Source organism: Saccostrea echinata, unplaced genomic scaffold (assembly GCF_033153115.1).
Source record: "Saccostrea echinata isolate AGI-Se365-2 ecotype Australia unplaced genomic scaffold, CSIRO_AGI_Sech_v1 ptg000017l, whole genome shotgun sequence".
NCBI classification, from domain to species: Eukaryota; Metazoa; Mollusca; class Bivalvia; order Ostreida; family Ostreidae; genus Saccostrea; species Saccostrea echinata.
In genome coordinates, this window is record NW_026889766.1 from 7,758,500 (window position 1) to 7,776,547 (window position 18,048).

Genomic DNA, 18,048 nt, shown 5'->3' on the forward strand with positions numbered 1-18,048 from the left:
GTATTAATCGTGTGAGGGGAATTTTCTGTAGTATAAACACAAAGGCCTTACAATAGGTATGAAAAAAGTCAGACAAAACAAAACAAAACAAAACAACCCACTGATAGGTAATATTTGTAAACAAAGTCACTCTTACGATATATACTTTTTATTGTGTATATTAACACTGTATAGATCTGGAAGATTGCACCACACCGTAAATCATCATTAGAATATTTATTTGACTGCGGTACCATGTTTGTACAACAGAGTGGATTTGATAGAGAAAATACATTAAACCATTTAATTGTAATTAATATTCTAAAAATAAAACAAAACAATTTGGGTGTGTCTTCTACAACCGCTGATTCCTTTTGTTTAATGATTTGCCTATTGGACCTTTTCCCCCAAAAATTTTAAATATAGATCATATATCTGGTATACATTCACAGTTGATAAAGGGTTTTAAAAGCTGAATCTCACAAGCAGAAATACTTCCTTGATATGAAAAGTAATGATATTTGCTTTTTCCATATGTAAATTGCTTATCAAATGCAATGGATGGCAGATGTTATCAATTTTATTTTCTTGTTGTCAACTCCATCGTTAGGTGAAAATAAAAATTGGAAATGAGAGTTCTATTATAAGCTTCCATTTATTTGACAAACTAACATTGGCAAAGTTCTATATATTAGCTGGTTGTCTGGAAATAAAGACTGTCGATTTTGAACTGATGGTGATTCGATTTCTATACTGACTTGTTCTTCTGTACCCTTCAAATTTAGCGATCTATAAACTAAATCCAAATAACATATAACTACAGAAAAGGAGAGCAATACCTTGTGTGTGCAGATAACATTGTGCTAATTCCTAAAAGTGGATATTAGAATAAGAACTAGAAACAATGAGCAAGGTGAAAATAACGGCCGGTCGAAGAGTGATGTTTGCTCCTCCTTGGCACCTGATCCCATTTCTAGTATTCCTAATAGGTAAGGCCCGTGTTTGTTCTGCTCCCCTTTGTTTTGATTTGATATAGACTTTTGGGCTTGATTATTGTTTGTTATCTCTATATAAGCATTGTTGTTTAATGACAAAAATTATATGAGTGCATTCTTGTTTCTTGTTTCCTGGAACAGCATCAAATGAATTTGAAACATATAAACATTTTTTCCACTTTATATACTGTTTTGATCTCTTATATTGAAGTTTTGTACTATATAACTTAGAAGGTTTAATATTGGAAGTAAAATTGTATGCAGACTTTTGTAGGTGTACAATAAGAAATTCCATTTGATACTTGTCAATGTTTGAATAAATAATTGATTTAAATGTAGAAAAGTTAAATTTTAACAAATGAAACATGTGTATTTATAGTAGCTCCAATTGAGAAACCAGTCATCTTACAAAAGGCAAGATAGTCGTAACTGTATACTATTAAGATTTCAATACGCGTAATGAATTACAATTATCTACCTAATAAGAAATATGATTATAATCTTTGATACAATGTAAACAAAAATTTCCATAGACAATTTTCCTAGGTAATTAAATAATTTTCCCGAGAATGGCTATAAAACTCAGGATTATGTACAACCCGAGATAATCAAGTATTTTACACATTTATTCTATATTAATTAGACTGATTCTCTCGGACATTCATTCAATGATCAATTAAATTCATTTTGTTAAGTGTACTCACGCCTTTTAGACAATCTAAGAATTCATTTTGTTGTCCTCAATTCTAGATCCGGTAGTATCTAACCAATGAAAACTATGAAAGTACGTTTTGTATTATACATAAAGCATTATTGTACAATTCTTTAACACCTTACTCAAAATAAAATACATGTAATTTAGTAGATCTATAAGATGAGAAAGTAGTGAAAGAAATGAGGCGATCGAAATTGATCGCTAGTAAATTAAACAGGGATAATTCCAGCACTGTTCTAAAATTTATTAATCACAGTTCGTTATTTTTATGAAATCTGAAAAACACCGAATATTCGAATCTTAAATTCATATTCGAATATCAACTCATCGAATGAATATTCGAATGTTCGAATATTCGTTGCCATCCCTATATATAATATATAATCTTACATAGTAATATATAGGAACACATTTGGAAAATTCTTAAAAAGTCTTCTCAAGAAGAGGAAAGTCATCATTATTAATATTTTTTGGAAGAATCCTTACTTTTCTTTTTATACAATCACAACACGAGCATGTAAAACTGAAACTACCCGACAGACTGGTGCAAAATTGAGTAAAACTTGACGCTAGAAATCACCAATATTTGTACGCAAAAAAATCGAAGCTTTCTTGATCATCGCCATCTTGGACAAGGGTAACGCAGTTTACCCTAGTCCGTCTCTACAGTGAAAATAGGGACCGATCGAGAGAGGCCGAAAGTCTTTAAAAAATAACTCTTAAACGATAATGTTTTGCAAGTCATTACTGAAGCAAAAATGTTTATTGCAATAATTTTCAACTATATATTATTATATTAACATCACATATTACATAATTAGCGGCCATAAGGGGCCAGAATGCCAAACCTTTGGCACTCTTTATCTCGAAAGGGGGGAATGTTTTGATAAGCAATATTGAATTAAAAAATCCCCATTAAGGAGTTGAAGCGCCGGTGTCTAAACATTTTTTTGCATATATCTCGGAAACGAAAAAAATGTTATTGAATAGTTGTGAAACAAAATGTATTGAAAAGCATGAGAGCTTTAAGGTGATATTAAGGAAAAGGGTCTCACCCTTCCAAATAGGTGCTGAGAGGTGCCGAAAGTCTTAAATCAATACCTCTTTAATGATCAAGGTTTTTTTTTTTAATACATTACTGAAGCAAAATAGTTTATCTTCACACTCTTTTACAATATAACATAATGTTTGCATAAAATGTTACATAATAAAGGGTAATAAGGAGCCAGATTGCCTAATCTTTGCCTCAGTATATCTCGAAAAAGGAGGAATATTTTGGTAAGCAGTATTGAACAAAAGACGTTCTAAATAATGTTCTTAACAATATGCAGAATTTCAGTTTTTGCTAAACGTCCCCATTTAGGACTTGAAGGACCGGTCCATAGTATTTCTTCTGCATATATCTCGGAAACGATGAAAAGGTGTTCAAATTCATGAGACCTTTAAGTTAATATCAAGAAATTGGGGCTGATCCCTCATATAAGTGGCCACGATGGGCCAAAGTCTTTCATCTATAACTTTTTAATGACCAATATTTTGTTTCAAATTACTGAAACAAAATTGTTCGTCTAAATTATCAATTATGTCATTATATTTGAATGAAAATCTCAGTCAAATTCTTATCTCATCTTATCGAAAATCAGACGGAAGATCCACTCTTTGCTCGCAACGAGATTGCGTATAGTTATTATTATTGTTATCATTATTATCATTATCATCATCATTATCATCATTATTACTATTATCATCTTTAATTTGGAGCAGTTTTATTTCATTTTGTTCTCAGGACTATTTTTCAGTGTTATTATTTTATCACGTTTACCAAGCATCATTTTACCTGCAGATCCCTGTATTATTACAAAGCACAATACAATCTGACGTTATAGTCTTCAAAATTGCACCTTATCTATGTTTTTGAGGCCTTTTTTTAAATATGGCTAAAAAAGCTGTAAAAGAGTTAAAGATTTTTAAATCGCTTTAAAAAACAATTTTTTTTATAAATTTTAAATTATATATAATCTTTCCCAAACAAATTCATTTAGATAAAAATACACAAAATGTAGTTCATGTATAGTTCATTGGGCAGAATTTCCTTGTAGTGGAAGCATGCATCAAATTACTATTGTCGTATGCCATAAGTGTTATCTGTCTAAGCCATATTCATAAGTAAATTTATCCATTTTTTTTTAAAAAATATTTAACTAAATAGAAAATGAATAGACAATACATAAAGTCGAAAGAATATACGCTTATATATTAACTTAGAGGAATGATAGACATATTCTCTTAAAAAAGCTAAATGTTCAAGGATGATTTACAAAAATAAGATTTTCCAAACACATGTAGCTAACTTTCCTATTTTTATTAAAAGTGCTGAAAGCTGGTTGTGTGCTGTTTCTTTATTCTGTAATATAACATTATATCAAAGAAAACTATATCTTTATCTTTAGTTTATAGAAGGATTGCTAAATTTTTACATACTTTTCAATCAGAAGAAACTTGCTCTCAACACTTTTTCATGTTAAGGAATTTGTCGTGAAGAAAACAGAATCAATTTCAGAGCAAAGAAATATCCGCACAACTTTAAACTTTTACTATCTTTAAAGCTCTGTATATGTTTTCCAATTTTAACCTGTCACAAAAGAAATAGCTGATTAATGTGACATCACTTTGGCCGAACTCATCATAGATCTTATGTATACAAATACCGACATGTTCTTGTTTACAGGTATAGTTATATGGGATATACTTTACGTTGGTACGAAAGTGAAAAAAAAAATTGTTAACGAACTGTGATTATTATAAAGAAAAATTCACACATTGTCTGCTAACTTTGCACTTATTTTCCACCTTCTTCATCAGGGAGCAACTTATGAATTTTTATAAATCAATATAAATGTGCCACATACAGTCCGTAGCTGATTCTAAATAGTTAATTGCGTATATGTACATTATTACCTCTTCTGCTATTGACTGATTGATTGTATGTTTTTTTATGTCCCGTTGGAGAATTTTTCACTCATTAAGACATGTCAATATATACCAGGAAAGGGCTTCAAATTTAGACTTATATTCGGCACCAGGGGAATTGAGCAATGAGGAATATTTATCGTGTCAACTCCAGCCGTGAACCGCTCAGGTAGCACGGAACGTTTTCATAACATTTTATTCCCTTTTTATTGATGTTATCTGAAAACGTTTTTAATAAAACGTTTATAAAATGTTTTTAAAACGTTTTATTTTGGTTGTAAACACGTTATTAAAAAACGTTCTTAACAATCATTTTAAAAATGTTTTTATAACATTTTTTTCCTGTTGCAAGGAGGTTTTGGGAAAACATTTAGCATTTAACATTAATTTCTATAATGATAAAATATCGCGCAGCTATAAATTGAATAGCATGATTAAAAAAAACACTTTGTGTAATAATTATTATAAATTTCATGAAATACAAATGTTAGCAGACAACATGAATACAACATTGTCTTAAAATGTTTGCAAAACATTGTAAAAACGTTACAGAAATACCAACTCCAAGCATAAGAAGTTTTTAATTATTTAGTGCAAGACGATACATGTATATAAATATATAAAACTTTTGTTTTCTTATAAATAGCTCCAAAGTTTGAGTTGTGATTGATTTTGAGTTGTGATAAGTAAATTTAGACCCCCAAAAATTCAAAAAAACAAAACAACAACAACAACCCGGAAATGTGTTCATATTTTTCTTTTATACCATTGTAAAAAATATTTATATATAACAAGGAGAGTAAAAAAAATTCCAAAAACTTATTTGTTCAACAAAGTTCCTGAATTAAAAAATTCAATGGAGTCATTTATTTGTGCTATGGGAAATAAGTTTCCCCTTCGATAATGTGTTTATCGAGAGTTAATTGAGTGACACAGCGGGATGCCATGGCCAGTGCTGATGCAGCCGATCCTTGTTGCAAACTATGTCCATGTGATCTATATAGGTCAACAGAATCACAGATTTGAAAAACCCGGCGGCATTCTTGTAAGACAAAGAAAAGGAATAGGGGAATACCTTTCAAATAACAACGTGTGGTATGTTAAATTTTAAATAGCATTCATTGCCTGTATATTTAGCAATCATATAGTGTAGCTTTAAATACATATGCATTTAGAATCTTAGATCTTTCATTCTTATAGACTTAGGTGTATATATGTTTATAAAGTTCATTGGCATTTGAATTAGGCGGGCGATTTATTGTTTGAATAGTTACATGTATTAAAATTGTGTGACGGGTTTCAAAACATAATTAAAACATAGTTGGGAATAGGAATGGGTGTGGGAGGGGGTCTTAACAAGACAGGGTTAAATAATTCTTCAGAGGTGGATTAGTTAGACTTTTCCGAATTTGAGTTATGTATTACAGAATACAATGCCACGTTAAACCTATTTTCTTTTGGAAGGGAAAGGAGAGGAATTAATTAATCAATCTCAGGCTTGATTATATATTTGCTAGCAATCAAATTTTGAAATACACATTCTTCATGATAAAATATAACACTCATTTTAGTGAATGCAAGTGGTTTCAATGCAGGGCGGAGATATGCAGGACAACGATGCAAACAAATTCCATGGGTCAGTTCACTAAGACTGGACAGAGGGTTGCACCCCTTTAAAGAATTATTAAGAGTAAGTTTTATCACCATTAATGCTAAGAAAATGCATTAAGATTCAGTGAACATATCAACTTATAAATCATTGGAAAATGTATACAGCAAAAGGAAACTGATCTAAGTACTAGTAATGCTGTGTTGTTTTCCTTTAACTATTAAACATAGGCGTCGGAGCCGGGGGGTCTAAGCCCCCTCCCCCCAACTTTTTTGCAAAGATAGACGTAATAGAGTTAGTGAAAATTCGGGTTAACCCCTCCCCCCAACGTTTTTGTTGGTTTAGCCCCCCCCCCCACTTTTAAATTGCTTCCGATGCCTTTGTTAAATATGTTTATACATTAACTTATTTACATTTCTTATAATGAATTTCACATTACATTTTAGTAGCTGCTGCTTACAAGCCTTACAAAGCATCAAAGACAATCTCTTACGATTTAATGAGAGGTGGGACGAAGAGGTTTGATCCATACCTTCCTGGAGGAATTATTAAATATGATAAGGTACGTTTGAAGTTGGTTGTCAGAAATATATAGATATAATACCACCTGTAATTTTTTGTTTATTAATACAACTGTATAACAAAGCATACTTTCTTTGTGTTTATCAGATTTTTATATACTAGTATGTTTAGTTAGTTGTCAGATGCCTTATTACATGGATATGTTTAACTTAAAAGAAATGTACGAGTATGAATGGGTAATCATTTAGTCAAAGTTATATATCTTTTCGTATTTCAAACAGTACAAATTTCATTTGAAGGAAGACTGTAATTTTATTGTGCAGGTGTTTAAAAAAAAAACAGTGTTTAGACAACATTAATGAATGGATTTAAATTTATTAAATTATAAGACATATATTGTTTATTATGTTGTAAAATTAATTTTTTAAATGTTTTAAAAACGTTTTAAGAAATGTTCTCAAAACGTTTTTAAAAATGTTTTCCAAACGTTTTTAAAAATGTTTTTAAAACATTTCAGTACAATGTTTTTGCAAAACGTTATAATAACGTTTAAAAAACCACACAAAATAACGTTGTAATAACGTTTCAGAAAATGTTTTCATAACATTTTCATAACGTTTTTATAACGTTGTTGTTCTAACTGGGCGGGGCCTAGGTTTCTAAGGTCTCATTCGAAGGACCAGCAACTTTCACTCCAAAGTGCCGAGCGCTTGGCGAAGGAAGAGTTGTAATTTTTTTTTTGAAAAATCTTCTTAGATTAGTCGCGGCCAGGGATTTAACCAAATACCTTTCGATCACGGAGCAAGCGCCCTACCGACTAAGCTACCGTGATGGTCTACTGTTATTGAAACAATGCAGTTACTGTTAGAAAGTGTAAGTCTACAAACTCTCTATTTATACAGTATCTTTAAAAATATACTCTCTTAAACACCATACCTCTTATTATCTGGAGATAAGTGCTTCGCCGGAAGTTTTTCATAACATATTTATCAGCCTATAGCGGACTGCCTCTAGAGATAAGGACTGCAAGACTAGTGATAACAGAGAGCAGTTTATTATCAAACGAAATAGCACCATTGAATCATTGTATTGTGAGACATTTTTCAAAGCCTACTTTGGATTTTCGTACTAAAACCGCAGATACCTCCTTTTTTAATCTAGCCCATTGACCTTTTTTTGTAGTTAACAAGCGGACCCTATTCCTTGTATACATCCACTGCAAAGTTAGAGTGTGTAAATACGTTATCACATGTGCAAAACTAGCTTCTGGGTATTAAAACCAACTTTATTTTTGTTTCCTGGATATAAATTAGGCCGTATCAAACGACATGGGTGGCATAGTTTGGCTACTTTGTTGTGATTTTGCAGTCTTTTTGACAACAAGTTTAGCATCTGCTTATGGTAAGTTTATTTAACGAATACTCAGTCAGAGGGTATGCATTTCTTTCTTTATCACTGGATGAAACTTTTACTTGAAGTCTACTGAAAGGTGGCTGAATGGCAGAGTTCTACCATTCAATGACCTTTCTACACCTTTCAGTGACCATTCAACTGACTGAATTGTGCAGGTTCAACCTGTGTCTCAACTCTGCAGCAAATTTATGTAGTTAAAGCTAGGGAATTAACACAAGAAAAACGTAAGCATATTATCTGCTTATTATATTTGGGAAGAATTTTTTTTTCTTCAGCAGAGAAAAGTTTACATAGAGAGAGAGTCAATCTTGACTTATGGTTGTTGACATTATTTCTATATACATGAATATGTTTTTGAGTATAGGAGTATCTTTAATGAGCATATGTATTTTTTTCATTCATCGCGCGAGAAAAAAATTAAATAATCTACATTATAATTTAATTTATTAAAACTGAAGATAGTTAATACTTACTTGAATATATCAATTGAGGAAAGGGGGTATAGAAAATAAAAGTGTTTTTTAATGGTTTATTAATAAAAAAAAAACATTTGGTTAAAGCATGTAGCCTTAAATGATGAATAAAACATACATAGTTAGTTTTTGCCATTTTATTTATGTCAAAACGTATTCACTGTATAGTTCTTCCACAGTATGTCGTAATACTCAAATACCTGGAGGACGATTATTTTAGAAATATTTCAAGAAGTAAATTTAATATTTCATAATTCATGACGATATGAACTAATACGCTTCGCACCGGCGTATTTCAGGAAGCAAGTATTTTCGGAAGCGTGCGTTTAAGGAAGCACGTGTTAAATATGTAGACAAGAAGCATTGTAGTTCATGTTTGTCATGAATTTTCAAGAAAAAAAAATAAATATATAAATGAAAATAAGAAGAAAAAAAAAATAAGAAGAAAATGAAAAAGAATAGATAAAAAAATAAAAATAAGTAAATAAATAAAAATGAACAATAAAAGAATAAATTCATATCTTATGATAACATTTTTAACCTCATGACTTGCAACAAACATCGTTATTTAACTATCATTTCTGAAAAAAAAATTGTAATAGTTTTGACTTCAAATACCTGGTTATGACGCCATAGTGGAGATATTCATGATATTCATGCTCATCCGCTGTAGTTCATGAGAAAATGAACCGTTTTTGAATTTACATATAATAATCCTAGGAATAAACAGTTGGAGATGTAAATATTTACGGTTATTCTCAGGAATTGTGTAAAATATATTATGTCTTCAAGTTCTCTTTATTAATCTTAGGCATTTTAGTGATGTCCTTTCATCCTTCCATAACAAATAGCATTGGAACCAATTCCTCTTTGTTTTATTTTTGAAAAAAATCATTTTGCAAGAAGAGTGTTGAATAATAAAGAAATGGAACTAAAATATTCTCATTCCGTTCCTTATTATATAATGCATCTTTACAATGGATACCGGTTCTAAAAATGTTCCCAAACTGAGTTCGACACAAAATTTAATATCTTAAGTGCTGATTACGTGATGTAAATCACGAATCCAGGAATTTTATTTCATTATAGTTATGTTCCACAAACGAAGTTTGGTAACATATTGTTTTTACTCTGTTTCTTATTATTATTATGTCATACTTGACAAAGTCAGGGAGACATATTGCTATTGTGCGACCAATAAAGCGGTCCGCACAATTTTTCAAAGGTGTCTCTGTCAATCTTGATGAAAGTGCACTGTCATAATGATCACTAACCAAAGATGTGCAATCTATATTCAAAATTTTCAAAACGTTCACTGTTGCCATAGGAACTAATAAAAAGTGGTAATTGTTTTTAATTTCATTTTTCTCGGCTGCTTTTGATACAATTCTTTTGAAACTTTAAAGAACTGTTCCTTGCGTCCTGTAAAAAAACTTTGGGCAAAAATATTGGAAAATATATTGTGCAAATTTCATATAAAATTTCTACAAACGTTGCCATTAGAATAGAAAAAAAAACAAGAGGCCCAGGGGCCACATCGCTCACCTGAGCACTATGACTAGGAAAAAGCAGAAATCACTTCAATCTTGAAAGGTTGAAAAGTTTAAATATAAAAGTGGTTGGGGGGGGGGGGGTGTCATGAATTGAACAAATTTGAATCTACATTATCTGAGGATGCTTCCATTTAAATATGACCAATCATGGCTTTGCTGTTCTTGAGTAGAAGATTTTTAAAGATTTAACCTATGTATTCCTATGTAAAACTTTGATCACCCATTGTGGCCCCACCCGACCCCCAGGGGTCATGTTTGAACAAACTTGAATGTACACTATCTAAGAATGCTTCCATATAAATATGACCAATCATGGCTTTGCTATTCTTAACAAATAGTTTTTTTTAAAGATTTTTACTATGTGTTCCAATGTAAAACTTTGATTGCCCATTGTGGCCCCACCCGACCTCCGGGGGTCATGATTCGAACAAATTTGTATGTACACTATCTGAGGATGCTACCATATAAATATGACCAATCATGACTTTGCTATTCTTAACAAATTGTTTTTTTTTTTTTTTTTTTTTAGAATTTTTACGATGTGTTCCTATATAAAACTTTGATTGCCCATTGTGGCCCCACCCGACCCCGGGGGTCATGATTTGAACAAATTTGAATGTACACTATCTGAGGATGCTACCATATAAATATGACCAATCATGGCTTTGCTGTTCTTGAGAAGAAGATTTTTACTATGTGTTCCTATGTAAAACTTTGATCGCCCATTGTGGCCCCACCCGACCCCCGGGGGTCATGAGTTGAACAAACTTGAATCTACACTACCTGAGGATGCTACCATATAAATATGACCAATGATGGCTTTGTTGTTCTTGAGAAGAAGATTTTTAAAGATTTTTAATATATATTCCTATGCAAAACTTTGATCGCCCATTGTGGCCCCACCCGACCCCCGGGGGTCATGATTTGAACAAACTTGAATCTACACTACCTGAGGATGCTTCCAAGTAAATATGACCAATTATGGCTTTGCTGTTCTTGAGAAGAAGATTTTTAAAGATTTTTCCTATATATTCCTATGTAAAACTTTGATCGCCCATTGTGGCCCCACCCTACCCCCGGGGGTCTTGATTTTAACAAACTTGAATCTACACTACCTGAGGATGCTTCCAAGTAGATATGATCAATCATGGCTTTGCTGTTCTTGAGAAGAAGATTTTTGAAGATTTTTCCTATATATTCCTATATAAAACTTTGATCGCCCATTGTGGCCCCACCTGACCCCCGGGGGTCATGATTTGAACAAACTTGAATCTACACTATCTGAGGATGCTACCATATAAATATGACCAATTATGGTTTTGCTGTTCTTGAGAAGATTTTTAAAGATTTTTCCTGTATATTTCCTATGTAAAACTTTGATCGCCCATTGCGGCCCCACCCGACCCCCGGGGGTCATGATTTGAACAAACTTGAATCTACACTACCTGAGGATGCTTCCACATAAGTTTCATGTTTTCAAGCACAGTGGTTCTTGAGAAGAAGATTTTTTAATGATGCCATTAATTTTTCACGAATTCTTAATTATCTCCCCTTGGAAGAAGGCGTGGTCCTTCATTTGAACAAACTTGAATCCCCTTTACCCAGGGATACTTTGTGGCAAGTTTGGTTGAAATTGGCCCAGTGGTTCTTGAGAAGAAGTCGAAAATGTGAAAAGTTTACAGACGGACAGACGGACAGACAGACGGACAGACGGACTACAGACAAAATGTGATCAGAAAAGCTCACTTGAGCCTTCGGCTCAGGTGAGCTAATGATTTAAGAAATGATGCTGTCACGTTACCATTTTATGTTCTCAGACGTTTCATTTTAAAAATTACTTTCCACTCTTAGCACAACATGTTTTTGTTATCTTATATTTTTAGGTGATTTTTATATGACAATGTATATTTACAAATTGAAAAAAAAATTGTACTTGCAGTTTCTTCAAACGAGTGGCCAAAAAACATTTTGTAAACGTTTCTGTTTCATCTTTTTAAAGTTGTGAACTATTCAATTTCGTTGTCTTCCTAATTTCTTTCTTTCGTAATAATCCTAGGGTACGTAAAGGCTAGTCTATGAAGCTTTTCTATATTACCAGTTCCTTGATATGATTAAGAAGAAATTTTATATCTTACCATTTCCAAAACGTAGGACCAACGTTTCCTTAAACACCATAAACTATTCATTTAATTTTCATTTCTATGGCTTACGGGGACGCTACTGGAGTAATACACACAAGTACGTAGTGTAGAGGTAATACTTCTCCGGTGACGGAGAAAATACAGAAAACATTCCTATTTCCATAGTAAGGGGTTTTTCGTAAATAAAAGGGTTGCATATTGCATATATTTTGTGTGGGCGCATTTTTCCTTCCGCTTTTAATAAAAAAAAAAGAAAGACGACTTAATGTAATAATTTAAACCCCCCTTTCATCTCTATCTTTTTTCTTTAATTGTTAAGAAAGCAAGTTTTGTTTAATGTCTTGGATTATAAATAATATAACCTTGACCTTCATATCACAAAAAAACCTTCATCATAAATTTTCAAAATGTTATGGCTTCATACAAAATGATACTTAATTAACATAATTTTTCAAAATACTATGGATTCATACAAAATGATGGTTAATTAACATGTCTCTCTTCAAGAGCCCCCCCCCCCCCCCCTTCTTTGAAACAGCGAGGAAGATACGCAAGATATAAAGTTTGCAATAAATAGGGAGTTCATATGAGTTTCATTAATAAAATTCAATTCCGCTGATTAGATTTGAAATTTTGCCAGCATTCATTCGTCATCTGTTTTGTCTATAGAAGTTATAATTATTAAATTTAAAAGTAGCGATTGTCAGCTGTATTCATTCGCATTTCGGGTTTTCTAGTGAATGTATTATGGATTGCATATTAAAAATTTCATTCAATGATATTGAGAATTATTCAAATTTAATTTTGTTGTTTTTATTCATTGAAAATCTTTGGATCCGCTCCCGCAGTTGCGTTAAAACTTCATCACTACAGTGCTCAAAAGATTTAGCAGGCCGGTGTAAAGACGAATAATGATCCCCATAAAAAAATGACCAGGGGGTCATATTTCAACGACAAAAAATGACACCCCAATTAATTTTTTGTAGAAAAAGAGACCTAGGGGTCATTATTTTATGTGTGCGTCCTATAAAAAATTGACCCCAGTTGAAAAATGAGCCCTTTCCAACAGAGTGCATGACACAAAATTTATAACGGGTGATTGATGCCAAGGTTTGAACCTCAATGTTTGATATTCTTCTTTATGCCCCTTTTGACCAACACTGGACGAACGTGTAATTAAAACACAATAAAACCGCATTACATTTACCTGCATATTTCTAACTTTTAAGCCTTTTGTGTTCTCAGCACATATTGAAAATCACAAAATGGCTACTATTGGTTATAACTGTTAACGTAATTTCCCTTTATGACTGTCTTCAATTTGTTTCATATTTGGATATATGACTGATTATAAACATTCATAGCTAAATAACAGACAAGCGGGATGTTCTGGTTTTTCATTGGTAAACATGTCTCCCAAAGTAATCAGCATGCTTTGAGTGGGACTTTTTTTTTAAAAAAATGAAGGAAAAAAAGAATGAGATAAGTTTTCAGAAATAAATACGGAAAGTTATGCAATGTAATATATATGTATATTTTGAATGACATAAAAAGTAGTGCAAATGAGGTAGAATGTATCGAAAATGACGTAATAACTCGTGCGAACGACATACTGTGGATATATATATATATATATATTTCTTAGTGAAAAAATGGTGAAGATAACGAACAGAGATGATTTTATAATATCCGCAAGCAGTACAATTTTGTTAACAGGGTATAAAAAAAGGACCCCAGAAAATTGCAGAGGTGAAATCAGGTGCCTAGAAAGAGTAAGCATCTCCTGTTGTCCCGTCACACCCGCCGTGAGCGCTATGAATAAATCAGGTAAACGGGACATTCCGTTGTCGAATTTAGTATAAAAACAAGGGCCAAACAATTGACCCAGTTATAGGATATATTTGTTGACAGGGTCATTGATACGACCATTAAATCTACGAAATGCTGACTTTAAACGAGATTGTTGAAACCCCTGTAACATCAACTTACATGTATCTGTCAGTAGCCTGCCTCGATTTAAAAATTAATCGTGCTCTTGGGTATCGAATAAGTTGGTAGACGTAAACATTATATGCAAATGATTACAGAATATTACTTCATAAATAAGGAAAATTGACAATAGTAAAGGCTTAAGTCATCCCGTTTGTAAGACAATTTAGTTGTTAGTTGGTCTTTATCGTCTATAGTCAGTAGAACGTCCAAATATGAAGCAGACGTAACAAACAGAAGAAGGACATAAAATTTCTGCATGTCTGAAATATGTACAATCTTATAATGTGCATTGAATTTTATTTATAAACAGTGGTCTACTCTATGGGAATTTCTTTTCAAGTATGTAGAAGTAATACAGGAGAATCCCAGTATAATGTACATTTAAGTCTGTTAACAAGGTCGTCTGAGAATAGGATACATACATGTAAGAGGAATATTTTTAATCCACTTAAAAACAGTGATACGTTTGTCAAATCAATATGGAAACATTTTCAATACAGTGTATATTGAAGTAGATTATTGTTTTCAATTTATGATTAAAGACAGACTATTTTATTGACCTTCAAGGTGAATACATGCATTAGGATTTATTTTTCCTACATTGAACTATATATAGATTGAAAACAATTCTGAAAAGTTATTTCACCTGCAACTGAATTCTACTCAAGTGAATATAATATTCAAGCACAAAGAATCGGAGAAGAGGGAGGTATTGTCCCCCCTTTTCTGAATGTAAATTTTAGCAATTTTTAATTTGAAAATGTTCATTGAAAGTCTTGTAACTACCCCCTCTTTCTTATACAGTATAGTTAAAAAATATCTCCTACTTGAGTGAACAAAATGAACATAACATTCAGGCACATAGAATCAGGGATGGGGTGTCCACCCCCTTCCATTTCCATGAACGTATTTTTTTCGCTTGAAAATTCTCATTGGAAGTCTTGTTGTCCTGCCCCCAACTTTTTGATACAGTAGAGTAAATGAAAATCCCACATTCATCAATAAACTTTTTGAGGGGTTCATGAAAGATTTTTTTAACTAAAAGTATTTTTGCCTCTTATAATGCGCCATTTCCCCTTTCGATGCTATGCCTGACATTTACTTTTTCTACATTGCACCAAAATAGATTTCAAATGCAAAATAAATACTGGTTATGCTTATGTTAACTCCTATTCTTTCACTGCGTTTGGTTAGAACTTGAGCAAATGTAAACAAACAAACTTGACATGTCTGCTTAATCAGTTTGTATCAATTTAATCGTTGAATCATATAATAAAACAATTATTACTGTCAGGACGATCAGTGATTTTCTACCATCGAAAAACAATGCTCTCCTCGCCCTTAGGACTCGATAAATCTTTAACTCCACTAGATTTTGAATCATTGAATTGACCTTAAAAACAGCAATGATTGTATAATGTAATGAGATCAATATATCATCGATTTATTCGCAATGAAGCTCAAGTGAGCATTTTGGACAACAGGTCCCTTGATTCATTTTCATTTTGCCCCCTAAAGTTTCAACTTTAATCCGCTTTAATTCACAAGGGGTCATTATTCTACAGGGGTCATTTTTCTTCACGTGGGGTATGCATGTTTTTTAGGGTGATAACACTTTTTCTACGGGCAAAAGGGTCATTTTTCAACGTCGAATAATGACCGGAGGTCATTTTTCGCCGTTGAATAATGACCGGGGGTCATTATTTGACGTCGAAAAATGACCCCGGTCATTATTCTATGGGGGTCATTATTCGTCTTTACACCGGAAGTGTTCATGAATCTGCTAAACTTAGAAGTTTACACATACTTTAGCATCTCATAAAAAAATACCAGCCCCCGCCCCATGCAGAAATGCACGATTTGAAAAGGAAAATTCAGGAATTATTTTGATTCAGCCATGTTTTGACGTGAACCTGAACTTTGGGTCGACGAAAGCTAGCAAGCAGAAAGTCTTTCGTTTGAGTGAGAAAGGAGGGGGGGGGGGAGGTCTACGAATACTCTCTTCCTAAAGTATGAAGAATTTTTTAGCTTATGGTTCATCCGGGGTGACATCGCTGTTGCTTGCAATAGCAGACTTTCTCATGATTATGTTCTCTAAACAAAGTTTGGGAACATATTGTTTTTACTCTATTTTTTCTCTCTCTTCTTCCTTGGTATTTTTTTGTCCGCGAGTGATCTCAGAAACTACTCATCCGATTGGAGTGAAATCTTTCTAGGATTAATAAGCATGCTGTGTAGATTTGCGGAAAGAAGGTAAATTTGCGCGCACATGCATGCAGATGCGTGCGTATTCGATGCGTGAAATAACTGAGACACTTGATCTAGATGTTACTTTGTATTTTTTATGAATTGCTTGGAAAGATATATTAGTAGTCTAGACTAAATGGCATTATCAAATTAGCACGAACCCGCGCGCATACATGCGTGCTTCTCTCTGTTTGGTTGAAACAAAACTCTCAGTAACTTCCTTGTTTTTTGACAAAATACTTTGAAAGAGCTAGGTTCACTTAATGCATAAAATGGCCCTGTCCTTATATCAATTAATTGTCTATCACCCTCATTACCAATTCATATAGCAAAATAAAGAAGAGACATAGTTCTTTCACTTCCTATAGCAGAAATTCTTATTAAGAATACAGGAATTGGAAAACAAGTTTTGTGAAAATGCAATGTTCTTGAATTTTGCAGAAAACAGGCGTATTTGACTCAGTGCAGCAAAGAAATAAAAAATGAGCACAGCCCTCGATCCAAAAATGAAAACATGTTTTATGATCTTCAGAAACAGATCTTTCACTATGTTATTGCATATTTTGGATCAGAGGTTTTGCTCTATATGAAATATTGAAGAAATACTTCAACATTTGCCCATTTTCAAAGGAATTTAAAGGATATGGTAAAAATGACGCATTTCATGACGTCATAATGCATTGACTAGAGAGAAAATTACGGCATGTTCAGTAGAAACATTGGTCAATAAGGGTCCAAGTGATGAATACTGCATTGTCAGCCAAAACTGAGCAGTTCCGATTTTTCAGAAATTTACAGGGCCAAAAAGGGCCCTAAGTGGCCCTTGCTCTTTGAAATATAGGTATATATGTTATAAAGTTCTACAAGATGTTATGTGGAAATTCTTGAGAACACACGCATGTACATGTACTGAAGTTTGATTGGCTGAAACTTTAATTGCTTGTAACTTCCTTAGTTTTCTACAAAACAGGATGAAATTTAAAATATAAATAGATATAATGGGTTTCTACATTATGCTGCTATCAAAATTGAATATGAGAACAAGCATGTGTTGAAATCTGATTGGATTATATTATATAGGCTGTATATGTCTTACTTTACAATAAAATACTTTGAAATTTAAGACATGGATATGAATTATAAGGCACTATAAGTATAAATATATGAGAAATCTAGAAAATACATGACAGCTGTACATATACGTTGTTTCTTTTCCACTATTATTAGTTTTTTTTTTCTTACCGATTTTGTGCAGACGATTTCTCGTGAACGCATGGTTAGATTTTCATGAAACTTTTAGCAATGATGGAAAATCATCTGAAATTTATTATTTTTTTAAATTTGCCTTCGTCACTTCCGGTCGCGAGATACGGCCAATTTTTCATTTTTAAAGTGGCATTTTATCCGCAAGTGTTGTCAAAAACGGGTTTAGATTGAGT

General features: G+C 32.6%; 1 protein-coding gene across 1 annotated transcript in view; it reads left to right on the forward strand.

The window, feature by feature from the left end:
- The first annotated feature begins 8,118 nt into the window (after positions 1 to 8,118).
- The window catches only part of LOC133189314 (multiple epidermal growth factor-like domains protein 10), a 61,580-nt gene continuing 51,650 nt past the window's right edge, over positions 8,119 to 18,048 (forward strand). Inside the window, exon 1 of the mRNA XM_061324707.1 lies at positions 8,119 to 8,191. Within this exon, the coding sequence (XP_061180691.1) occupies positions 8,119 to 8,191 (73 nt within the window). The remainder of the gene's footprint in view (positions 8,192 to 18,048) is intronic.